This window comes from Triplophysa rosa, linkage group LG11 (genome assembly GCF_024868665.1).
Source record: "Triplophysa rosa linkage group LG11, Trosa_1v2, whole genome shotgun sequence".
Lineage (NCBI taxonomy): Eukaryota > Metazoa > Chordata > Actinopteri > Cypriniformes > Nemacheilidae > Triplophysa > Triplophysa rosa.
Window position 1 is genome coordinate 6,968,054 of NC_079900.1, and position 27,543 is coordinate 6,995,596.

Genomic DNA, 27,543 nt, shown 5'->3' on the forward strand with positions numbered 1-27,543 from the left:
GTGTTCATTTAACAGGACAACAGCATGGGGTGAATTAAATGCAAATGCTGATAAGATGGCTCAAATCAACAGACTTTAGGCAAAAATATGGAAGCGAAATAACATGTTATTGTTTTTCATCAATTGAGCATTTTTTTCTATGCAATTTTAAGAAAAATATGTGACCCGTCTTTGAAGACCAGGCTAAAGACTCTGAAACACGGACTTTAACAAACATCCAAGTTTGATTTCAAACCTGAATTTCACTATTCACTGAATTTCCTTACAGAAATTTTTACATGTAAAAGACTTTAAACAGAAGTGATAAACTGCTAAATCTCCTAATAAAAAATCTAACCTTTTAAACATCAGCTCTGGGCAGCTGAAATTGACTAACACTAAACAAAAATGATCTCATCTAAGTAAACCAAGACACCCCCTCAAAACAATTTGCATTCATGACATTCATTTCCAGAATTTGAAACTATGATATCACATCATACCAGTAGTGGCAATAACCGTGATACAAAACCCCACGATTATTGATATCATGGTAATTCGACACATATCATAATATTGTAAATAATTCTGCACTGCTTCAAATTTCCCCATAGAGCCTCAATGGTTACAAACTCTCTTTGCATGCAATTGTATTTTGAGTGTGATTCACTGACCAAATAAAAGACAAAACATAAAATAAAAAAACAATAAAATGAATTTTGTCATGGCTCTGCTTCCTTAGTCAGGTTTTTCTTGGTCCTGTAGCAGAGCCATGACAAAGTCTTTGGTTATGTGTGGAGAGAAACATATTGTTGTCCGTTTGACAATAATACACGTTCTCTCCAGTGTCTTGTCATTGGCCCCATTCCTCTCGTTTCCTCGTTATCTTTCCCTGAGTGTTTAATGTCCCACACCTGCCCCATGTCGTTATCCCTCGTTTGTCAATCCCTATATATACCCTCATGTTTCTTTGTCTTGTTGCTCGTGTATTACATGTGTATGTGTATCGTGCTTGTCAGTGTTCCTGTCTTTCTGTTTCAAGAACCCTGTCAAGTCTTAGTAAGTGTTTGAGTTTAGTTTGTCAAGTGTTGTTTCTAGTTTAGTGTTTAGTTAGTTTTCGTCCCTGTTTACCCTTATTATTATCTTGTCATGTTTACACCCCCTCGTGGGTTTTTGTTTTGTGTTTTTTGTATTATTAAAGTCTTGTGTTAACCCCTTCACTGCTGCCTGCATTTGGGTTCTTTCTGCCAGATCGTGACAGAATACACGAGCCATTTTTTGAACCCAGCAGGCAGCATGGCTGACTCCCAGCGATCCTCCCTGACTCACCGCCTTTTCGGGATCCGCCAGGGGAGCCGGTCCTCCATGGACTATGTGGACGAGTTCCTGGATGCGTCAGCAGATTGGGTGTTCGGTGAGGAGGAGCTTGGCTTCATTTTTAATCGTGGCCTCACCGAACCCCTCTCCCCTAGCGAGATGAGGATGCTGGGTTCCCCCAGTTTTGACAACCTGTTCTGGATTTTGGCTGACCGGGACAACCCTAAGTCCATATCACCGGCCCGGGCTTCCCGCCCGCTAGCTACTGTGCCAGAGGGTCGCGTCCTGGCCATCGCCACATTGGGGAACTCAGTCCCTCCTCCGCCCACCAGTCTCCGTGGACGGCGCCGACGGAGGGAGTCGTGGGACTCCCCGTCCGACTCCTCTAGCACGGAGCTAGTCGTGCCCCCCACCGCTTAACAACCGGCCACATGTCCTGTGGGCCGGTCCAGGAAGAAGAAGCTGAGGAGGGGGAAGTCCAGCCCGGTGCAGCCGGCGTCCAGCCCGGTGCAGCCGGCGTCAAGCCCGGTGCAGCCGGCGTCCAGCCCGGTGCAGCCGGCGTCCAGCCCGGTGCAGCCGGCGTCCAGCCCGGTGCAGCCGGCGTCCAGCCCATGATCCAGCCGGCGTCCAGCCCGGTGCAGCCGGCGTCCAGCCGGTGATCCAGCCGGCGTCCAGCCCGGTGCAGCCGGCGTCCAGCCCTGTCCAGCAGGCCTTCCAGCCGGCGTCAAGCCCTGTCCAGCAGGCCTTCCAGCCGGCGTCAAGCCCTGTCCAGCAGGCCTTCCAGCCGGCGTCAAGCCCTGTCCAGCAGGCCTTCCAGCCGGCGTCAAGCCCTGTCCAGCCAAGGACTGTTCCCCCCAGGACTCCCCCTAAGTCCCCCAGGACTCGCGCCCTAGAGCGCAGCCGGGGACTGGGACTTCTCCCCACCCCCATGAACTGCCCCCTATGGGCCCTTGTTTTGCCCCACCCCCCCTCCCATGTTTGTTATTTTTATTGTCGCACCCCAACCCCATTGTAATTTTGTCTTGTTTGCCACTGATTCTGTTCTCCATGTTTTGTCTGGTCTTGTCTTTGTCTCAGTCTGCCTTGTCTTGTCCGTCTACCCCTTGGTGAGCACCTGGAGGTGCTCCTTAGTCAGGTTTTTCTTGGTCCTGTAGCAGAGCCATGACAAAGTCTTTGGTTATGTGTGGAGAGAAACATATTGTTGTCCGTTTGACAATAATATACGTTCTCTCCAGTGTCTTGTCATTGGCCCCATTCCTCTCGTTTCCTCGTTATCTTTCCCTGAGTGTTTAATGTCCCACACCTGTCCCATGTCGTTATCCCTCGTTTGTCAATCCCTATATATACCCTCATGTTTCTTTCTTGTTGCTCGTGTATTACATGTGTATGTGTATCGTGCTTGTCAGTGTTCCTGTCTTTCTGTTTCAAGAACCCTGTCAAGTCTTAGTAAGTGTTTGAGTTTAGTTTGTCAAGTGTTGTTTCTAGTTTAGTTAGTTTTCGTCCCTGTTTACCCTTATTATTATCTTGTCATGTTTACACCCCCTCGTGGGTTTTTGTTTTGTGTTTTTTGTATTAAAGTCTTGTGTTAACCCCTTCACTGCTGCCTGCATTTGGGTTCTTTCTGCCAGATCGTGACAGAATTTGACTTATAGCATAATTAATTTCTTTTTAAAAACATATTGCAGGAATATTATCTAAAAAACTTCTTTAAAAAAACAGTCCTATCTGACACAAAAGTGGTGATGATACTGTGGTTGTATTAGTTTACAGAACGCTATTTGTACACTTTATTTGTTTGTGTTTTTTTCCATTTACTGTGAGCTGCAGGGAAGAAAACATGCTCCGATGACATCACTTGTTCCACAAAGACTCCCAGAAATAATCAATGGCTGGTTCAGTCTTAAATCTCTCTGTCCATTGCGGACACACACACATGTACACACACAGTCTGATGCACATTTAATCCCACAATTAATCAGGTACTGGTTCCTCTTCTGATCCTTTGGATAAACACAATACTCTATAAATGTTTCATGTGTCGACAGTTAATAAAAATTTGATCTATGCGTAGGACACAGTCTTCATAGCAACGCGTTTATGGTCTAATAATAGCACTTGTGATTTGCAGGTGACATATACCTTTTGCCCTCCCAATAACTTCGCATATGGAAGTTTTGTCCTAACGCCTCCAACATCCACAAGAGAAGAAATCTGTCTCCATGGCAATACAGCAGCCAGATTTGTGGAATTGTGCTACTCTTAATTAGATGCAACCGTGACAACAACAGCATCGCATTACTGGAACAACTAGGATCCAGACGAACAGAACGACACAGAGCGTTCTGAAATCGAAAGCACATCATCGCTTACGTCAGTGTATTATTTTATGAGCCGCTATAAAACTGAAGGCAAGACAATAAAACAACACAACTGACCATGGTACACAACGTAACAATAATGAGAATGAATTCAGCGTGCTCTGTTGATACAAAGAAAGCCACAGGTGTTTTTAAAATGTCTCAAACAGATTTTTTAAAGCTGACCGACTGGGGATTTTTAGAGGTATTATGTTTGTTTTTTACCTTAAAACATGACCGCCAGCAGTTAGAAGGACTGACAGGTTGAAAACTAAATAAGAGACTGCGTTGCCGTGGCAACTACAGGAATGCCTAGAAAAACCTGTGGCATGACAACACAATCATTTTGAGTGCATGAGCCCACAGTGCATCAAGTTGCACTTGAGGGCCCGGCAGCCATGTGCTATCTGAAAAACAAACACAGCAAAACTGTTTGTTTGGGAATTAATGCACTCAAGTCTCTAAATATTAAAGTTCGACGTATGAGGCTTTGTTTTTCCACAAAATAAGTCTGTTTTGCATAGAAACAGCTGGCTGGAGGGAGAAAGTTGTTTTTAAAATGTTTTTCTGTGCTGATATGCCTTGTCCTTCATGAAAATCCCCTCACAGACGGAAATTGTTTTGCAAACTGCTCTTTGAGATAAAATGACCTCATGAGACAAAATTCATTTGTCAAGTATGTTTCACGTATTTTCTATGCATCTTTGTGCTTCAAAACTAGTGAGACACTGTTGAACCCTTATGAAAATTAGTTTTAATTTAACATGAGTAATTGGTTTTACTAGAGTAAAAGTGTGGTAACCGTGTTTTTTTCTCAAATTGATTACCATTTGTATAACCACAGTTTTACCACAAATACAACGGTTAAACTATGGTTACTGTAGCAAACAAGGGTCAATTTGTGGTTACCATGGTTTTACCATGGTCTCTGGAGGAGATAAATGTGAGATTACTGTGATATTTTACTCAGGAGAAACAACCTAGAAGCATAAATTAGCTAAAAGTTAAGACCAGCACGCCATAATGCAGGCACGAGAGCTGAATCTTTGTTTTCCCAAATGATCATCGCTAGCACTTTTCTTGGACTGGATTTGAATGTTTTTCTGCGTATTTACATAGAAAACGAATAAATTGATGGACTATTTAAGGACTACATAACTTGTAAATACCGCACGTGCCTGCCTATATACTGTATAACTGTGTTCGTTGAAGTCTTTTGTCGTGCTTTTACATTTGCATTTACATATGTCAATGTTGTTGCAACAGTCGTATCGCCTAAAAATCTAAAAAAAAATCTCCATTTATTCTCACTGCTGTTGAGAAACAACTGAAACATAAAAGAGCTCTTGCCCATGAGCTTGTGCTTTTAAAAAGAACTTTGAAAAGCTGCTCTTTCTGTTTTCCTGAGCCCAGGGAAACAATTCAACATTCCGTTTCCCTTCCTTCTCTTAAAAGCTTGTTAAATGTCCATACAGACCATAAAAACCATTCACAGTGTACACAGAACACAACCATCCATCCACAAACAACAGCCGCTTTCTTGTTCACGTAAACATACCAAGGTCAAATGACCCCCCTCCAACCCACACGCTCTCAACCTCCATTGACACAGAAGATGATTTTCATAGAGAAGTGTAACAGCCTAAAGAAACTGAATATGAATGTGTCTGAATATGAACTCGTACCGTTCCCTCACGGCTCTCGTCCCGCCTTCCTCGTTACAGTATGATGTTAAGTTTACTTAAAGCTTACAAGTATACGTGCAGTATAAACACTACCAAACTAGTACTTTACCGAGTTACACTAAAATGTGTTACACTAGAAAATGATCAGCATCTCTAATTTACTAGTTGTAAACTAGTTGTGTCCTCATTGTATATCCTAGTCTACAGTTACACTTAAAAAAAAAAAAAAGTTTATAAACTAAAAAGTGTGCCAAGTAGTACTGAAGTAGTACATTAAGTATACTACAATTTTTTTATATTAGTATACTTAGCTACTGTATGTAAAATGAAAGTATATTTTAAGTACACTTTATGTAGTAAGTGCAGTTCACTAAAAGTATACTTATTTTCAAGGGTTACTAAAAGCATGTGATACTGCCTTTCAATTAAAATGTGGTACTTTATTATTTACAGCTGCTACTTTTTAACATAAGCATACTTATTGTATGATGTCTAAAAAAGTTGCCTACATAGACAGCCCACAACATGCCTTTATAAAAGAACTATGTCTGTCTCTCTGGTTATCAAAAAAACAAAGATGTCCTCTCCGCCCAGCCATGTCATTTCATGCTCACTTCAAAGGCACAGCCACACATGAATCGCATCAGGAACAACAGCATGAAAGCTGCCTGTGAGTTTGTTTTGTCAGACACACAGATGATTGTCTCTAATTCACGGTTTACTTCCTCTTTCCTTTTCCGCTGAATCGGATACGGCCTAACCTTGGCAAAACACTAATGTATGAAGGAAAACAGGAACAAAGGACGTGCTGATTGGTCGTAATGTCATAAACACTGGACGGTGATGCAGGACAGGACACTATAATGACCTTGAATGAGCGAGTTCATGAGGAAATGAACACAGGCCAAAGTGTGAAATGCACAGTCTTCTATCCTGTAGAACAATGATTTTATGTTTAATTACGTGTTTAAAAAACAAAACACAAAAGATGAAACATCTATTCGAAATCTACACGTCTCAATCAATTTCATGAGGATTTTTGGATCATTTTTGCTTATTCGTCCACATTTTCTGAGGTCTTCTGACAAAGCCTTTATTATTTTAAACATATCAAAATAATATATTTTTGAATATAAAACCGAAAACTCACGTAAAAAAACATCTACTGCACCTTTAAAGGAACAGTTCACCCAAAAATGTAAATTCTGTCTTCATTTACACACCCCCAAGTTGTTCCAAATCCGTATAAATTTCTTGGCAGTTCTTGGCCACTATTGACTACCATAGAAGGAAAAAGTGCTTTAAATGTTTTTTCGTTCTGCTGATCATAAAAGAAGATATTTTGAAGAATGTAGGAAAGCAAACAGTTCTGGGGCACTTTTGACTACCATTGTCATTTCTCCTACTATGGTAGTCAATGGTGGCCAAGAACTGTTTGGCTACAAGCATTCGTCCAAATATCTTTCTCTGTGTTCATCAGAACAACAAAATTTATGCAGATTTGGAACAACTTGAGGGTGAGTAAATGATGACAGAATTTTTTTTGGGTGGGTGAACTGTTTCTTTAAGCTAACTGATACAGTAGGAAGATGGTAACAATCCATGTGAGTGCTAGAAACATCGCATTGAAAGTGTTTTCTCAACATGTGCTGGCCATTAAATGTATCATGACTGGGGAAAAAAGACTTACAGTCCTTTTATTATGTGAGGTTTTAGGAACATAAAATGGGAAAATCGGCGGGTTTCCCACTAAAATAATAAATCTCCTGTAGGGGATTCTTTGTTTAACAATGCTGCTAGTGTTGTTCTACAACTGTAAAACTGTGTGGATTTTCCTTTGTATATTATCCATGTCAACACACTGACTGGTTGGACTCTTAAACAGTCATTCCTAGTACAGTAAGAGGCATAATGGAAGAGATTGTAATCATGCAACTGGATGCTCACCCAAAATTGTGGTTACAGTGCATTGCACATATAAGTGCAATGGAAATAATCATAGATTGCTGTGCTGTGGTTAGAAATCACACTGAATCCAGGTTGATTCCAGTTTAGTTGATTTATCATAAGTCTGTAATGGAGCTCAAGAGGGACACAATAATTTTCTCCTTGATGTAAAGAAATTCATAGAGACTCTCATAAAGCCCTAAACATCAATTAGTGGAGTCGTAACTCTCTTCTAGATGAAGCTTTAAAATGGGAGAAAGCCAATGAATTGGGTGTGTAAGAGTAAAGATAGAACAGAATTAGTGGGCGGATCTTTAAAATGAGTGTTTGAAAGCCATACGTGTAGTTAAATAAAAAATAGTGGGAAAAGTGTGATCTAAACCCGGCAGAGTTATCTCAGAACAGTAAATAGCTTGCATTGAAATCTAAGCCCAGGGCTGTGACATCTGTGTCACCGTTGTAATACAAGTGTGAGGACTGACTTACGCTGGTCACTTTGCGATAGATCTGTGCAGCGTTTTGGCACTCTGAGTAAGGATACTCTGACGTGGTCATCTCCAAGATGCACATGCCAAAGGCGTAAACATCCACAGCTTCGTCATACTTCTCCTCATACATCTCAGGAGCCATGAACTCTGGGGTTCCTGTGTGGGAATAACGAACAAAGCCAACAAAAAAACGTTTGTTAGAGAACACATTACATCAACCCATCTGGACTAAACCAGTGAGATCTCTTCAAAGAAGCAATGTGGCGATTTTAGCAGCAACTAGTGGTGAGTTTGCAAATTGCAACCAATGGCTCACTCCACCCCTCCCCCCTCCCTTTCGAAGCACTACGCTGGCTGCACAGAACTAAGATCGTGTTTTTGCTTCTTTGCCGAAGGTAATAACGTATTTATGAAACGTGTATGTGTTAACCGAAGAGTGAGACCCGCTTGCCATCAAGATTGTGTGCGTTGTGTCAAGATTGTCTGCGCTGCTTGCTGCTGGTTACTCGTTACTCTTGCGATAGTGAAGTTTAGGTGTGTCTGTTTGTTCACGGCATTTCAGTGATGGATGTTATATAAACGGTGGATATAACACTGGATTTGGAGATCGTTTGAAACTGATAGATGGCGCAGTCCCAGTGCTAAAAGATGCAGGACATGAACTGCACGGGGTAAGTGAAACTAAGTCATATGTCTGTGTTTTGTTGGCAATCGGCACGTACGTGTATAATTGTGTGCTCGTGCTGTTGTGTGCTGGTGCTGTATTTACGTCTCACTGCCAGCCTCCAGCAGCTCGTGTTTTTCCGGAAATAATCGTACAGCTGTATCTCTCTTTTATAAATGTGATCAAACTAAACACTCTTGGAAGATACGACGTATGCAATACTACTGTATAGGTACTCAAGATTAATATGAGATTGGCAGAAACTGAGTGTGATACCTGATCTTTAAGTGCATTTTAAAAATCTAGTATTTTTCCCCAAAAAATCTTAAAAAACACTTTCATAAAATACAGATTTTTTTTAAATGTGCTTGAAAGTACCATCCAACACTGGTTTCAAGAATATGCGAAAATCTGCAATCACAGTTCAGAGATTTCATCCTCGAGTTTTTCTCATCAAATTCTTCCAAAATCATTTGGTCTATCAATGTGAATTCTAAACGTCCCTTTTGTGTCTGTACATTAAAATGTAGAAATGACTGAAATGAAAACTCTAACGTCTGAAACAAAGGAGACAATAAAGTTTCCTAAACTCTGAAAGAGCGATCACAGTGCAATAAAACGCAAGGTCACAAACAAGGCCCGATCCATAAAGTGTCCGTCTGTTAAGTGTGCAGTCATCCAGCAAACATACACAATACATTTCAATACATTTCATTTGCTTTCAAGGCTAATGCCTTTTCAATTTCCACAAACACTTCAGACCACCTTTGAGTCTCAGACTTGAGCTTTTGGTTAGTTAAAGTAGATGTTTTACAGTTGTATCTGGTAACATCATTTACTTATTCATGTCAGTGAACTTAATCTGGGTTTGAACAGATCGGATTTTAAGACATGTAAAGCCAACAGTAAGATAACGTGATATCTGCAGGAACTGCATCTTGTAAGGAGATAATTCGGTGTCAAGCACTTGTGTCATAAATACGACATGAAAAGTAAACAAACAATCTGATAGTACTGTAGAGGTTGTGCTGTTTGAAGTACCGTAACTTTCCAAAGGATTAAATAATAATATGCTGGATATGTACAGACAAGTTTTGTTTATACAATACACATTAAATTGTGTGTTTGTCTGTCTCCAAAAACATTGGTGACTCTAAAACATGTCAATGTTATAATCTCTAGAGCAAATTTTGTGAATATTTAAGACAGATTTTAACTCACCGATGACACTTTTGGCAAATGAGGCACTCTTGAGTGTGGCTAGACCCAAATCACCGATCTTAACAGATCCTGTGGGGCCCGTGATGAAGATGTTGTCACACTTGAGATCTCTGTGGATTATGGGAGGCGTTCGTGTGTGCAGGAAATGAAGACCCTTGAGGATCTGATGACTCCAGCGCTGCAGAAGCTTGAGCTTCATCTCTTTAAACCTTTTCAGGTACCTACAGCAAATACAAACAAGACACCCTTTCAGCTTTTTGATGTCTGTTTGCAATTGATGGAGAGCAATTTTACGGAAGTGAACTTACGTCTTTAGGGTTCCTGAAGTCATGAGCTCTGTCACGAGTATGATGCACTTGTGGCCTTTCATGGTGGACTTCCAGGAGTCGTAGAAACGGACGATGTTTGGATGCTGAAGGCATTTGAGCATCTCCACCTCTTCGCTGAAACGCTGCCGCTCCACTTTCGTCAGCCTCCTGGTCTGTCAAAACAGACATCAAAGAAATGTACGGGTTAGTCCTGCATGAGGGTGAACTCTGAACATTTTGTGACTCGTGGAACAGGTGTGAACTCAAGTAGAAGTTGAATAACTGGGTCGTCAAAGGGTAGAATGGAAGTCATTGCTGCTGGGTTTGTTTAGCTATTTTTTAAAATAAATATCTTTGTTTTGCAGTTTAGTCCTTCCTTTTAAGCTGCTAATGCACTTCAATGCAATGCAAAATATTTTGCCCAATAAGAAATATTTGTTGACTTAACATTTTTGGTCCAGGAATAACATTCTTTACCAATAGATGGTTAAGAGTTAAGGGTTAATCTGAATTCTTACAAACCTATAACATTCCTCTGAGTTCAGGGAGAGGTAAGTGTTGAGATTTTATTCATTGTTTTACCGGAATGCTATTCCTGAAACAACAAAGGCTGTCAAGGTTAGTGGTTAATTTAAGAGCAAATGGGTTTCCAATTATACTAGATTAATTCATTGAGGTCAAAAAACCTGTGAAATTATCCATATACAGTACCCTATTCACATATTCTTGTGGGAATGAAACGCTCCATAAATGAAAATCCTGTCATCCTTTACTCACCCTGAAGTTGCTCCAAAGCAATATCAATCTCTTTGTTCTGTTAAACACAAAAGAAGATATTTTAAAGAATGTGGTAAACCAAACAGTTCTGGGGCATCATTGACTACCATAGTAGTTTTACTTCCTACTATGGTAGTGTCAATAGTGCCCAGAACTGTTTGGTTACAAACATTCCTCCAAAAATCTTACTTTGTGTTTAGCACAACAAGAAAATGTATAGGTTTGGAACAACTTCTGGGTGAGTTAATGAGGACAGAATTTTTATTTTCAAGTGTTTTTTACCACAGCGAGTTTAATTGGCACATCCACCTTGACACAAGGCCAAAGGTGTTTGTTGCAACACCCTGAATGTCAGTGATAAGACATTGTGTGCTTTCTCACTGCACAAACATAGCGTCCATGGGCACATTTTCTTTACACACATAATCCATACTTACACACCCGAAATCTCAAACATTAACACCAGCAACACCCTAAAACAACAGAAAGAATTGTTTTAAATAAAGTGCCAACTGAGAACGACCTCACAAGCTTTACGTGTCAAATCAAAACAACTGACTGGATTGCATTAACAGCTATTCTGTGTTTATAAAACATCAAGCATGCAACACAAGCTCAATCCTCAGCCTGGCACCCAGTTTGCCCTGAAAGAATCTCTTACGCACATGGAAAAATTGACAGTCCCTTCATTCTGCTTCGATTTGATGCTTTGGGGCTTTAAATGGCACAATATTCTGCCAGCGATTAAGTTGACAGAAGCTGTTGGTCAAAACACATACGGCAACCCTGAGTTTGTTTAAGTTTCCAATGCTGGCTCACTAGACTGCTCGACGTGTTCCACACATGACAATCCAGATGGTGCCAACAACCTGAGGGCCCCTGAGACAGGTAACAGGTCGACCGGACCGATGACTGCCCCGTACTCATGGTTGTTAGAGAGTGTTGTTAAAGTGTAAACAGCTATACATGAAAAACACACATCAGTGCTTTTAAGAACAGAGAACTGAGTGTCCAGAATGAGTTCATGTGTAAATGATGTGTTGGTCTGGAGGCGCAAGCCAACACTGACTATTGTGGGCCTACATAATCTATTGACAGAAATGCAATATTATATACACAACTATGTCTTCAGAGGTGTATAAAGACCTTACATAATGAAGCGTTATGTTCTTATTACTTTAGAATGAGCTATTTCTATCTATATACACCGCAGTTCCCATTACATGGAATTCGCCATGTTGTTACTACAGTAGCTCTAAATGGACAAACTGCTTTACAGAACACGTTTTGTAAATACGTTATTTCCTTCAGCAAAGAAACAAAAAACGAAACAACATCTTAGTCCTATTTAAGCATGTATAATGCTTCGAAATGGAGGGGTGAGGGGTGAAGTGAGCCATTGGTTGCAATTCACAACCTCACCGCTAGATGCCACTAAATTTCATACACTGGACCTTTAAAGTCAAATAATTCAATATGAAATTAACTATTTCATGTTAAAATCTTCCAATACCAAATTATCTGAGCAATGCTATTGACACATTTTATAGCCATATACGTTTAAAATATGCCTAAATTAATCATTTTAGGAGAAACGTTTTTTAAAAGTTAAAACAACATTTTCCTTTGGGCCTTACTGACAGAGCTTAAATACACTGGGACACAGAATGTGGGCCACAGAGGGCTGGTTATGTAACCCGGGCAGCTGAGGACGATTTTGACAGGTTTGGAGTAAGAGAGTGTGAGTGTGTTGAGAGTACTGTAATGAGAGTAATGCTAAAGCATGAAGTAAGGCATGATGGAGGATCCAGTGTCGTATGTGTAACACAGAGCTGCTGAGAAATGCTGTTACGTCTGACGGCGCTATTTCGGGATGAACCCATCCAAAGCTCTGGAGAAACGCCTGTGGGTAAGTCACTCTCTCTGCTCAACCCCAACTTTCCTCTAGATCAAACAGACATTACAATTATTTATCACAGCTATCTTCTATAAATAATTTTAATAAACTCTTAGTAGAGTATGTTTTCAGAGAAAAAAGTCACTTAATATAAATATGTAACACAACATTGTCTCAATGGATGAAGAATCCATCCTGGTTTTCTGGTTCTCTATATCATGTTTGGAAAACCAACATGGTTTTCTAATCTACACCGGCTATTTCTTTAAAAAATGTGTCTATACTGGTTTCCCCTCACAGTATAAAATCTGTGGCAGAAGCCCAATGCTGGTGGTTGGTGGACTGGCTCATACCGTAGCTATAGCTGCCAATTTAGTTCAGTGTATTCACCGCTAATGGTGAGCCAGTGAGAAACACACGGTCCACTGTTGAGTTTGACATGTTTAGGAAGGAGAAAACTGAGCCTTTTTCTAAGCAGCTATAGTGTCATTTAATAGCTGAAGTTAAAAAGAAAAGCGCTGAGGGAACATTTTCAATAAAGCGTTTGAGATGAATTACAGAACTTGTTCCCAAGAGCTTCAAATAAATCCTCCATTTTTGCACAGTTCTGGTCTGGAATGTGCAAGACTGCATTTGATTTATTTGAGGGAATTCCTTACATTGCTTAACTGTACAAGAAAGTTTGCATTAAGAGAGCCCACCGACAGCTATGGAGGAAGATACGACCCCCTGCATGACGCTGTAACTGTGTGTTCAGACCGCCGCCGTCGAGAGCGTCAAAAATCGCTCTGGCCGCCCTGCCAACAAAGCTGTAGAAAGAGTCTTGGGCGCGCTGACGCTCTGACGTAGATCGAAGTCTTATCTTGTATTTAAAGGGGCCGCAAGCAAACAAGCTTGATGATCTTGTGCAGACTGACCACAAGAGATTGATCGGTGGAAAGAACTTTATTTGTAGTTACACGTTTGCTAACGAAATAAACCAATTAAACGCCATTTGTGTGGTGTGGCTTTTGTGTTCATGGTTAAGTGCTAGTCTATTTTCAACATTATAGGAGACATTTACTAGCCTTGGTCTTTAATTAACATTAATTTGTGTGCAACCTACATTACAAACTCTCCTGGTCGAAGTGTAACGTTAGCTTTAATGCAGTTGGTCAAAGCAGTGTTCTTTTGAGCAAATTAATTTCATTCCCACTGGAAAACAAGCGTTCTGTTGTTGCATATAAATAGTTTATTTAATATTCTGTTTTGTAAGCTCTGGCGCTAAAGTTAGCATGAAATTCCCGCTTATTTACAGAAAATTTATAACGTTAATGCACATCATCAGCAACTCACCAGGAAAACAAACAATCTCAGACACCTTGGTCCACGCATCATTTTTTTATTTATGTCCCTGTACGCAAACAGGGACGCGTCGTATAGGATTTGGAAACCCGCCACAGCAATTACCAACTTCTCCATTTTGCTTGGGAACTAATGTGGTCGGAACCAAAGTTTAAAGGGCTGCTTTCTCTGGAATCATCTCAAGCGATGGACTTCTACGTTCCGATTGGTTGCCGCCGAACCGCGTCATAGCTCATTACCATAAAGTTGACCTGATTTCAACTCTCCTTGATGCCCTCAACGGCCAAGACGCGCCGCGCCGCTCCTCGCCGCTGGCTCACATTGAAAACGAATGACTTCCGGCCACTTTGACGCTCTCGACGGCGGCGGTCTGAACGCACAGTAACAGTAAGCAAAGTAACTCATGACTTCAATGTATTACTTATTAATGCTTGTACTGGGAACGTCCAAACAAGTGGTTTGTTGAATTCTCACCCCTGCTGTTTGTTCAGAAAAGGAGAGAATGTTCTTTTCTAGCTAATTTTATTACAAATTCATCCACCATCAAGTGTGGCAAACTAACTACTTTGCAGTAACATTATGTCCATGTCCCTGTTAAAAACAATTCTCTATAGATAGATCCTCTATGCAACGCTATTGCACCATGATCTTATAACAAAAAAAAGGATTAACAAAAAAACAAATGCTGGGTTACTGTCACCCCAACGTTGGGTCAAAAATAAACATGAACCCAACCTTGGGTCACATATATACCATTTGCCGGGTTAATTTAACCCAACGTCTGGCTTTGTTCCTTCTGGACCCTACGCTGGGTTGAAAACAAGTGAAATATATATTACACGTGAGATACGTTAACGATGGCAGAACTGGAAATGCAGAATCTGCAACTGGCGGTGGGGTTTCATACACCAGCCGTGATGCTAAAGTGGACCTGTAATGTATTCCAGACGTGGGAACCCACACGCGCACGCAGTGTGCACTTATAGCGCAGATCATAAACCGGCGTCCGGCAATGAAAATGGCTGTGATATAATAGTGTTTGTGGGGGGGTTATGAGGACCTGATCTTTATCAAGATCCAGAAGAGTGGCACAAAATGCTGTTTTAATGGCCCTATAGTTCTTTTAATAGGTGAACTACTGTATATCAGAAATTATCTGTTACTTTCTACAAATGCAACTGTAATGAGAAATCACATGGGTTTTGATGAAAATAAATGTGATCCTTCCAGATCACAGATAAGAATGTTTGCAGGAATTTAAACATATCAGCCAAAGTCATTGTTTGGACCAGCAGCTTTTAATCGCTGATATTCAGAGACGTCAAGGCATTACTGGGTTGAAAAACAGACACACAAATATTTACCACAATCTGTTTGAACCCAGAGAAGTAATGCAAAAAGAGACCCAGAAGTCACAAATTACATCACTTTGATATGGCCTATGTTTTTCTTAAACAGCAATGAGAATTAATGCCGAACAAACTGAGACATTTGGCTTGTTGAGATAGTCCGTGTCTCCGGTGATACACGGTGTCCACCTGCCAACCGATTACAGCACTTGTCCACCGCGGCACCGACCCCCACCGTCATTTTGAATTTTATAGTAATAAATCGCTTAGTTTAGTTAAAGATCAGACTGCACATCTGAACGCGGCTGCTGCATTCAGCGTAAGAGGAACAAGTGACGCAGCAAAGATCAGCAGCAGGAGTTAGATTTCACTCATCATGTGAGGAGAGTGATGTGAGCTGACTGACAAGATGATGTCAGAGGCTTTTCTGTCAAAGAACATATTAGAATATGTAAGCACTGTCATGAAGAGCTTAAAAAAATGTTGATCTAATTTTAAAAAGCCAGTGCTTTGCCATTTATTTAACATAAACGTTTTTCGTTTAGGCTATTCCTTTCTTATTCGTTTCTTATTCATTTGTTTTTTGCACAGTGTGCGCCGTGATTACTCGTTTTGTTATTATAGGCAACTTATTTAACGTAAAAGTTTTTTAATTTCCTTTCTTATTTATTTTTTGCTTGATGTGATTTGTTAACGATTCCCGTCTCGTGGTCCTTTCCCGAACCCACCCCCTTCTCTCTCTCCCACTTCTCTTCCTGTCCTCTCTCTCACTTAACTGTACAAATAAAGCAAAAAATGGCAAAAATAAATATTTGTAAAAATAAAATGCGTCATGCGCACGGCCGTATCTTCGACCACCCCACAGCAAACCCCTCACCCCCGGTGTCACCGGTACCATCGGTGTTTTTACACATCGATTAACCGTTGGGAAAATTCCATCACCGCCACATCCCTACTTCTGACATTATAGGATCTTTTACTCAAAATACAAATTTTCCATGTTCTCCAATCTCACTTTTTTCTCTAAGCTTGGGAAATGTCGCAAGCCAAATTCAAACTTGTGTCACCCACATGATCTCAATATTCTAATGCATATGCGGTAAAAAATGGACAATTACACAGGAATGATCTCTGCCTACGCTCTTGTTAACATTAAACTCCTCTCTTCATTCAGTTACCATGTCCATGCAAGTAGTCATATTACATAGGTCATCAGACTTCACATATACTGTGGGCTTGGTATTCTTAGCCCACACTTCAATAAATATTTGACCCTGAATGCCAGTGTTACCTAACTTGTGTTCGTAGCCCCTGCTGTTCTGACATCAGTTTTACTGTCTTCAAAAGTCAATATGATAACATCTATCTTTAACTACATAAATGGTTAATGTCATGGGGTTTGGATAACATAATAAAGACAAACGGCCATCTAGTTTTCGGCTTAGCTCATGATGTAGTCTATTAGTGAGACGTCACTATCTATTTGGTCGTTGACTGGATGCCACGAGTTTTGCAACAAGAACCTCATCTGTGGTTTGAGACACAGTAGGTGCTAATGTAGGCGAAAAGATCACAAGTTTAGCCAAGGTTATGATGGACTACTGGAAACTTCTCTGGTTCCTTTCTGGTATCTCAGATGGTGGTTGTGAACTATGAAAAAGTGGTTGGCATGCATTTCCATGGTAATCCATATGTTTTCTAGGTGCCAGTTTACATGGTTTATGTCAGTCGGTTTAAGTGGGATGATGGATCCCACTTGGCTCACATGAGATCTCACTACAAGCCACAGGTCTAAAAGCAGACGTTCACACATCACATAAGTTTGAATAGATCGTGGCACTACTACAATAAGATACAGACTTTTGTAACATTGCTTTTTATTTTAGAATGCAAGACAAGTACGTACTACAAAATCTCTAAACAATGTACAAAAAATGTATCTTTCCACTTCTCCTCAATGGCAATGCATTTCTCTCTGGTTTTAAATCATCTGTCAGACAGGAATATGCCCAAGCAAGCCAGAAGAACGATGGATGGTCTTTCTATTACGTAAGAGACAGGTCAATCTAAAAACTCCATGGACGCTTCCTCTTCCTCCACCTCTCTACATGTTACGAAAGTCTTGATTTATGGATTGTCAAAACACCACGAACAGAATCTCACTGTCATAAAAAACAGAGCATACAGTTAAAACTGACAAGATGGCAATGAGGTGTGGAAATAGCTGCTCCTTTTTACAGTGCTGGTATGTTTGTTGAGCCTGAGATTCTCACTTCACATTATTAAACTCATATAAACGATTTGATGAATTGCTGTGGCACGATTTATTGGTCTGAAAAAACGAAGGATGTTTGACCACAAACAGAGAAGATTAACTAGAGAGCTGAACAGAAGAGGGCAAACACTGGACAAAAACATTTTAACCCATTAAAATGGAAACTTCAAATAAATTCCCTTAAAGTAAAAGTAAGATTCACTGCAGTTATTCAACCATTTTGAATTCATCCATGAGTTAAAACTAGATGTTAAAACTTAAAGATGATTTTTTGCAGGGTTGCCAACTCTACTCTTTTTTTGAAAAAAAAGGGGCTGAAATTTGACATATTCATAAATTGTAGTTGACCTAAATACGTGTATTGAACTAATTTACTCCATCAAATGTATATTCTAACCTAACAGTAATAAAACTGAATCGGACAATAAATCTGTAAATAGTTCATTCAAATAGTTCTAAAAAAAAGGATAACCACATTTCCTATAGGATTTTGTTCATCAGCTGTAAATCTCGAGGTAAGATCATTTCATTCCATTTATGTAAATATAATATGTCAATGATTACTGCTCTACAATTATTTCCATTGATTGAAGTGTCTAATGCATAACAGTCACTGTAAAATATGTATTTTATGTATGAGAGTGGCATATTTTGATTACTGCTATTTTTGTGCTAGTTTGATTGGCCATTGGGCTAGTTTTAGACTAGTTTTGAGTGGTCATTGTGAGGGATTTGTTACTGACTTTTTGTCTGTCTTCATTACAATTTTTATTATCAGAATCTTTCTTATTCTCATCTTTCTTAATTTTGCTTTCCTGCAAATATATCCAAACCCTCTAAAACAAGAAGAATACATGTGAGAATAACACTGTAAGACAGGACTTGTTTTGAGAATATATCTCAAATTACATTACACCATTTGCTTCTTGCTTTAGGGAAAAAAAATGATTTATGCTTAAAGCAAGAAAACACAATTTGCTGATGAAGTAACAAAAATAAATTGAATGTCTTCATTTAAATCTTGAACTTAATATACTTGGCTTCCCCAGTACAAGTACCTTGTTTCAAGGATGTTTAGATTTTTAGTTTAGATGTTTAGTTGTTTAGATGTTTAGATGCTTAGTTTCCTGGAAAGCAAAAGCAAAATACTGATCAAGTAGTATTTGGCAGCAAGGGCTTTATTGTTTTTCTTCTCTTGGCTTTCACAACTGATAACTAGTTTCAATTCTGTTTTCCAAAGTCCATGTTTGTAAACGATAGTAAGTGAGTAGCGCTCGAGGGCCTGGCACGAGCCCTACCTTTTCTTTGGATGAATCCTGCCTGAGGGACAGGAGGAGGCTGTCTGTGTGGAATGTCTCATTAAACCAGCATCTTGCTCATAAAGCTCACAGATTTATTAAGGGGTTTAAGAGATCCAAGATGCCTAGATGTTGCTATTATTATATTTTCCTGGAGCCTCTGGCAGACAATAATCAAGTACTCCTGGATATCAGCTGAAGGCAGAAAAACGCATCTTTAGATAAAACCAAATGATCCATTTTTATTAAAGAAGCTGCATGATGTTGGGCCATAGGAATTAGGATCACATGTAATGGAGATCAAAAAGTTCTGCTTTGGCAACAGCAGGCTGTAAAAAGCACTGGCAGGACCACAAGGGTTTCTTGTTTTCCAGTAGTTCATTTTTGCATCTGTTTACTGTGAGGGGAGGTGTGAAGTTAAAATACGTCACTATTCTTATAATAATTTCCAAGTTAAAAAGAGTGCTGATGTGACCGTAGCTTTAAAGGGGTGCTGCAACGGTGTGTCATGCATTCTGACTTCTTTACGATGTTAAACGTGCTGTCTTCTCATGCTTAACATGGTCAACTTGTCAAAAAACGAGTTGGGCGTATTACGTAGTATTTCTGTGCTCAATACACTCCCCCAGCGATCGTACAGGTTTCGGAAAGTTTTTTTCGTATAACATATAAAACTGTTTCGTAACAATTTTTGTTAGTCCCTTATTGGACAATTCTCCCGAAAAAGCATGCGGCACGCCCAAGCGGCAGCAAGGAGAGCAGGAGAAGGAGCATGCGCAGATGCTCACTTTCACTTGTGTGCAGGAGAGAGAGAGAGAGAGAGAGAGAGAGAGAGAGAGAGAGAGAGAGAGAGAGAGAGAGAGAGAGAGAGAGAGAGAGAGAGAGAGAGAGAGAGAGAGAGAGCATACGTTCACGAAGTTCAGGTGTTTGTTTGTTCACTGCATTTGGGTGATGAATGTTATATAAACGGTGGATATAACGTTGGATTTGGAGATCGTTTGAAACTGATATATGGAGCCGTCCCAGTGCTAAAAGATGCCGGACATGAACCGCATGCGGTGTGTTTTGTTGGCAATGGGTGCGCACGTGCTTTAGTTCAGCCTACCCCTCCCCCCCGCACGTGCCGTATGCTTTCGGAAAAAAACGTACAGTTGTATCTATCGTTTATAAATGTGATCAAACTAAATACTCTTGGAAGATACAAAGTATGCAATACTACTCTATAGGTACTCAAGATTAATATGAGATTGGCAGAAACCGCATGTGTTAGGGCCGCTTTAAGAAATTGTTCACCTGTACATAAAAATTCTGTCATAACCTCCTGAAGTGTAACAATACGTTTGTGAAGGACAAAGCTTCATATTTTGTGCTTATTTAGACAAACTGAATTGTAAAAAAGCAGACAGTGCAAATTCAAATATCATTCAATACAGCCATTCTGACAGTCTGATGGCTGGTTGTCCGAGAACCCATGTGATTACAAGTTATCGCCACGCCACCATATTTGAATTTAGCATGTGGATCTGCTTGTTTACCTTTTAGTACCATCTAAAAAAAATAATTATAAAATGATTTGTTTGTGTTTAGCTGGAGAGGTTAAATAAATCTGGGGTGGAACAGGATTTTCATTTTTGAGTGAACTATTCTTTTAAGAGCCTGTTGAGCAATCATACAAGATTTGCACATATTAACTGCTTTAAAGGTCCAGTGTGTCATTTTGTGGAAGATCTATTGAGAGAAATCCAATATAATGTACATAACTATGTCTTCAGAGGTGTATAAGACTTTTATTAGCTTAGAATGAGCTATTTCTATACAACGCAGGTCCCTTGCATGGAATTCACCATGTTGTTTCTACAGTAGCCCTAAAAGGACAAACTCCTCTACAGAGCGCGTTTCGTAAATACATTATCTCCTTCAGCAAAGAAGTGAAAACGTGGCATCTTAGTTCTGTGAGAGCCACGGTAGTGCTTCGAGGGGAGGGGGGTGGAGTGAGCCGTTGGTTGCAATTCGCAACCTCACCACTAGATGCAGCTAAATTTCATAAACTCTACCATTAAGATACTATGGATTCAATAAAAACAAGCTATGGGTCCACTAGACTCGTATTGTAGATTTAGAATAAGTAGAAGAACCAAAGCATCACAAACACTGAAATAATCTGCTGTTTATCCAGTAGAAATCCAGTAGAAAGGAAAGACAGATAAAGACAGTCTAAGCATCACATGAACTCAAGTTTTGTTAAAGTCGTCTGTTTAGCATCTCTGGTTCTTCTCTCTAAACAATGATTATGGTTGTGAAATTATATAAAAGTTATTCACATTTTTTCACACGCTTCCTTTCGTCCGCAAGCCCAACAAACAAAGTTTGAATGATCGTCACCACACGCATGGCCCACAGTGGCAATTCAAGGTAGTTATATAAATCTACCAGGACAAATGACTCTTGTTCATTTATAAATAATTTTTCATAGTACTATCTGTCCAGAGGGAAGGAGTCATGACTCACAGTTTTAATAAAGAGGGGGTGTGTCCAACCCTTTAGCAAAGCAATTTAATACTGATGGGTGGAAAGTCTGCGTGGGAACTAAGTGTAAAACAGACCTGTGACTGATAGCTTACAAAGATGTGTCTACACACGCCATCAAACTCTAAATTTTAAGATCTTAATAATAATATTTTACATAATGCTGTGTTATTTTCAACCCATGATCAGGTCAAAAAGGGACGAACCCAACCGTTGAACTCTGTTCATATTTGACCCAACCATGGGCTAAAACAATCGATCATAGATAAATATAAATATAACCCAACGGTTGGGTTTGCCTCTTTAACCCAACTATATCGCTGAAAATAACCAGTTTTAGAATAGCAAACCCCTGCTTTCCATGATATGTTACCTTTACACTTCCTCTGTTTTCCTCCTGTCCTCTATTATGAATGACTCACATATTCAAGATTGATAACTAATCTATTGTTAATAAAAAAGGTACAGATTTCAGTTTTAAAACATAACAATTTGAAAAGCAATAAGGATTTAAATGCAACAGCGACATACACTAAATTCAATCAATATAAATCAGAGCACCTTTAACTAAAGAGGGTTCAAGGATCAACTTTCCAAAGAGGACATGAATACAAAATCTATTGGAAGTGCATTTTAGAAATAACCATAACGATTCCACCAAGGATTATTATAATAATAGCAGTTTTATACTAATCTAACAGCATCACAGCCTGTTATTTAGGTCTAATAGCTTGTTAATGATGAGAGACCGGAGTCAGTTTAACTCTGCTAATATCAGCTATTATAGTGAAATTATGAAATAATTATCTTTCTAAAAAGAATTCCCCAAAGGGAAGTGCATTAAACATTCATTACCTGTTATTATCTTATTGAAAAGGAGTGTCAAGTCTCAAAACTGCTCATCCTAATGAAGGCTCTCTCACTGAAATGATGTGTAAGTGGGCTAAGAGGTTCTTTAATGAATGAAAACCTTACTGTGAGCATCTGCGCAACAGGAGAAATATATGCTTGTTTCAACAGCTACTTGAACCAATAACCCAAGCCCTTGTGTCACAATAAACAGGTCTACCTGTGAACCAAATCATTTATTAGCACCATCACTGCATTTCATTATGAATCAATATTAACAGGAACTTTCTGTCATAAGATACGCAGAGACCAGTATCATTTATGGTTCACAAGTATGAATCAGATCAGAGAGTAGAAGGAATTGAGCAAGATATTGAAGATACTGAAAATTGTGTAATATTTTTATTTCCCATCATGTTCTGAGGAACACAAAAAGAGATATTGGTTCATATTGCTGGTAACCGACAGTTCCTGGTCACTGAAAGAATATAAAGGAATTTTGCGTGTATTAAACATGTACATCTTGGACTCTTTCCATGAACTGAGAACTACAGTAAGACCTGAGCCAAAGATGTCAAAGCAAACTGAACAAAATATATAAACTTACAAACTAACAAATAAATATAGCGTTTTGACGTCCTGACACATTAAAAAGTCCTGCTAAGATCCAGCTGAGATGTGACAAATCTTTGGTGACCTTGTTTCTTTTAACCTTTATTTTATAGTATTACATATTAATTTATTCCCTTTAAATGAACTGTCAATATATTAATTAATTTTTTAAACATATAGAATAATACATGGTTAATATATTACAGTATAATGAATACTAAATAAGGAGTTTCCACTTTTTAATAAATTGCAAAATAAAAGCACTTGGTTTCAATATGAAAATGTTTTGTTTAATATCGCTACTGTGCTTCTGAAACGTTGTATCTCAAGATTTTGTGATTTTTATTTTTTGCCATAAATCATTATTATTAGTCACCCTTTATGTTTGTGTGGGAATATTATTCATATAAAAAGTATGATTTAAATATCAATATAATCAATAAGTGTTTTCTTTCATTAAATCATTAAGCTGTGTGATTTTGTCATGTGCTTGCTATCTTACTCAGTAAAATAGTTACTGTGGCAAATGGGGGTTGGAGCCATAAATTATCTAGATCAACACACACACACACACAAAGAGTGTTTTTCACATAAAATTGTTATGAATCAATCCACTGCATATGTTTTAAGTATAATCATGAGTTGTGATGTGTTTTAATGAATCATAGGATTAAGAAACAACGCTATATAATTAAAAACATTAGATGATTGAGTGTTTTCTTTTTACTAAAAGAATGTTAAGAATGTTGGTATGTTGTCCGGCCACAAGAAACTGTTTCTAGGAGACCACTCCCCAAAAGAAACTGTCCTGGAGAACATTCCTCAGGACTGGCGATTGACCACAGGATATACGTTTTGAAATGTTATTTTACAGGAACTAAGAAAAAGGACTTCACGGTGATTGGTGGAAAGGGAGCAGCACTCCTTATAAGGCAGAGGAGGAGTCAGAAGATACGAGCGTCACATACTTAATAAATATGGGTGTTTTTGAATATTTGGTGTTGTTGGCTTGTGGTGGAGTGAGGAGAACGTCTGACAACCCAAAGCTTTGTTACCTTTTTACATCTGATAATAAAACTTCTGTTTAATTTTGGAGAACGTCTCTGTGCAAATTTTTGAGCATGCAGGACTGCCTTTAAAGTCCAACATTTGTCACTGTTTTGCAAATAACCAATAACATGTATCAAAAGTGATTGTCAACTTTGAAAACATGGTATTTAATCGTTTAAAAAGTACAGTGTTTTTTCATTTGGACATCCAAGGTTTCGGAAGGACAGCGGCGATATATTGTAACACATTCTCTAGTATGTTCCCATATGTTTTTGGTTCATAAGGGTTACTGTAAATTACGGATTTGGAGAATGATGACACAAGGTGGGGTGTAATCTCAAAACATCCTTACAAACGAAAGTACAGAGAGTTACAATAAAAGCTTCGAAACAATATAAGTGACTTGACTTTACACAATCATGTAGACAAAAGGGCAGAACAAAAAAGCTTGAACTTGAGGAAGCACTATAGGAACTAAGCTGAAAAATACAACAGCACAGACACTAGTGCTCACATACATGAAATCTTGTCCTGGTCACCTTCCAACAACAGCAGATCTACATGCGATAGCATCACTTGTGTGTGTATGAATATCCCACATTCACTTGCTACTAATCCTGCTGATTCCTCTCTGACACATGATATCTGGCAAATGTTCCCATCAGAGGACACTGGAAACGTTCACATATTTTCAGACAGGAAGAAAAGACTAAACTAAACATTCTAGTGGCCAAATGCTAAATGCCAATAAAACTGCTTCAGTCTTGTTTAGCCAAGCGTTGAACCCAAGACACTTTATGGGAAACAGCGGTGAATTTCTAACCTGGTCTTACGTAGGCAGACTTGTGATATTTGGTAAACAGCATGCACGTAAAAAAGCCAACCGCTGTTTGATTTATTTGTCATTTAGGTGCAGGTTATCTGATAAAAGGTATACCACAACAATAGACCAGTCTCAGGGAAAAATTAACTCCACCAGAAAATGTAAACAGAGCTCGTGATAAGAATATCTGTCTGTTCAGTAATAATAAGTAATAATTTCATTTGTTATTAAGTGCTTTAAACATGACTCTTAATAGCCTTCAAAGGTCCTATGTCACAAGTTGACAAATGTTGGCAAATCAATCGATAAGTTCACAAAAGCTCTCATTGCTTTTTTGTGTTCATTGTAAAACAAGACGTTCAGTGCAGTCTATAAATGCATCATACTTAGCGCATAGGTCACTAACACAAGAAAGATTTCATTTTCAACCAGTTTTACGAGCCCCAATAGCATAACCTGAAGACACCATCTACAAACACTTCACCTGTTTTGCATGTGCTCATAATCTCACGGCTTTCTCTTTCACAAACAGACTCTAGGGTCACGTATAAACCTAAAATCCTAAAATGTTGACTTTTAGACATACTAAAACACTGTTTCCCTGTGCTAGGTGACTGGTTCAGCCAGTCTTAAGCTACAAGGGCAGAAGCTGGGGGTTGTTTAAAGTACCAACAGGTCTCATGTAACCACTGTGAAACAGACTTTAAAGCCTTATTTACCAACAAGTCCTCCAACTCACACGACCCCATTGGTCGTTTTCAACATTCCCCAAATACGACCCCGTGGAGCGTTTCCTAAAATAGCGCCTCTACCGGCAGAAGGAGAAGCTTTTGTCTACCGTCATTATAAAATTATATACTGCGCTATCATTTTGCAATGATGACACGTATTGGAGAGTGATTTTCACTTTAAACTGTCAAGATGAACTGTATTTACATTACAAATTACACCATTCACGCATTTTGAGCAAACAACGTAACCCATTTATTTATTGTAAAACATAAAACACAGCATATAAAACAGTCACAAGTGTTATTAAAAACGTACAAATATTCCAAGTGTACACAGGTCAAATGATCGATTTTTATGAGGAAAATACGCTGAAATGAGCACCATCTGCAGTAAATCTTCACGTCCTGTGAATTTCCGGGTTTAACACACATTTAAAATAAACTTTACATTTTAATTTGAATTGTGTCAGTATAATTGCGTGAACATTAATAAAAACCTTTGTAAAAAATGTTTTTGCAATTTTTCATATTGGCAGTCTTACCTCGAGATTTTAGTTAAAATTAAATGTCAAATCACAAATTGCATTTTCTTTTTCAATTTGACAGGGACAACGCATTGAAAATCATTTCATTTTATTTTTCATTTTGGCACATATTGTGCGCGCAGTTGTGTATAATGAAATTGCTAATCTGGTTTTCATTTTCATCGTTTAATTAATTTATTTAAATTTGGCAGGATTTGCCTCCCATACAGTATACATAGGCTAATATATCTATCTATATAATCTAAATGAGGAAAATAATCCCTTCAATGGTGTTTACAGAAGACAATAAGGAACATAATATGCATTTCTGCCTAGACTATCTGCACTTACATGAAGAAAGAACTACAAACACGTCTGGGGATACGTTACAGAGTATTTCAAAATGACAATGGAAATGACTTGAAAGAACGCATAGTTTGCACACACAAGTGACATGAGACCAGAGGTGGGCAGTAGTGAAAGTCGCGGTAGAAAGGTGCGCAAGCGTGGAACAGATCGTGCAGTGTCGTAAATCGTCGCAAAACAGAATTATCATTTGCGCATGCGCGTTTTCTACAACGTCATTATGCGCATGCGCGGACGGATCGTGCAGGCATCCCAGATCGTGTACCGACAGCTCTCACTAAATCCTTGGTGTTTTGAGTCTGACGTCATCACCCAAACGTGTTTTTTCATCAATTTTAACAATCATAGGTAGTTTAGATGGTTAGAGTAAGGTTAGGGTTAGGGTAAAGTTTCGTAAGACTTGAAACACCAAGGATTTAGTCAAAACCAACAAGCCACGCCCACGGATCTGACTCGAAACACCAAGGATTTAGTGAGAGCCTGTTGGGCATACATGGATAATCTTCGTCTAAATGTATTTCTGGCTTCAATTCAGAAGGTTTGCAACGCGATTTGTTTTGTAATATAACGTTACTGTTTGTTTGTCTGTCAATTTATGCAATAAATACCTCTGACTGTACATTCACACGTGTTGCGTTTTGTCTGGTTGAGTATCTTGTTTACACATACAATAGATATCATTTGCAGGTGTTGTTTGTACTCAGACAAGCCAAGGAAACGGAAAACCACCTTCAGAGTACACTAAAGGTTATGGGTCAGGTTTCACAGACAAGGCTCAAGGGCTCAGCATAGTCCAGGCGAATTTCGCTTTCGTTCTGCGTTTTGGGGTAAAACGAAGCTCGAAAACGTTGAGAGACGGTATAGTGTTTTCGAACAATCCAACACTCCTTTGTCTCTGGAGGCGGGGTTTACATGACGTATGCAAATAGCCTCTGCGCACGTGGCCACACAAACAACACACCCACCTATTACGTAATGGCCATGGACCAACGGTGGCTCGAGTGTGTTTACCGGTCAACACAAACTTTCCCGGAAAGTTCTGTTTGGTTTGCTGCTGCGAACTAGTGAAACGAATTGTCGTTTGGACCAGATTTGGTTCGAAATCAGGTCACAGACGGACGTTTTTCGATTTCTTATGTAGTATGCTGAGCCCTTT

The 27,543-nt window shown here is 39.1% G+C and overlaps 1 protein-coding gene across 1 annotated transcript in view; it reads right to left on the reverse strand.

The window, feature by feature from the left end:
• Positions 1-27,543, reverse strand: part of wnk4b (WNK lysine deficient protein kinase 4b) — a 50,589-nt gene that overhangs the window by 17,010 nt on the left and 6,036 nt on the right. Inside the window, exons 2-4 of the mRNA XM_057346002.1 lie at positions 9,967-10,139; positions 9,659-9,879; positions 7,772-7,929 (exon numbers count right to left, since the gene is read on the reverse strand). Of these exons, the coding sequence (XP_057201985.1) occupies positions 7,772-7,929; positions 9,659-9,879; positions 9,967-10,139 (552 nt within the window). The remainder of the gene's footprint in view (positions 1-7,771; positions 7,930-9,658; positions 9,880-9,966; positions 10,140-27,543) is intronic.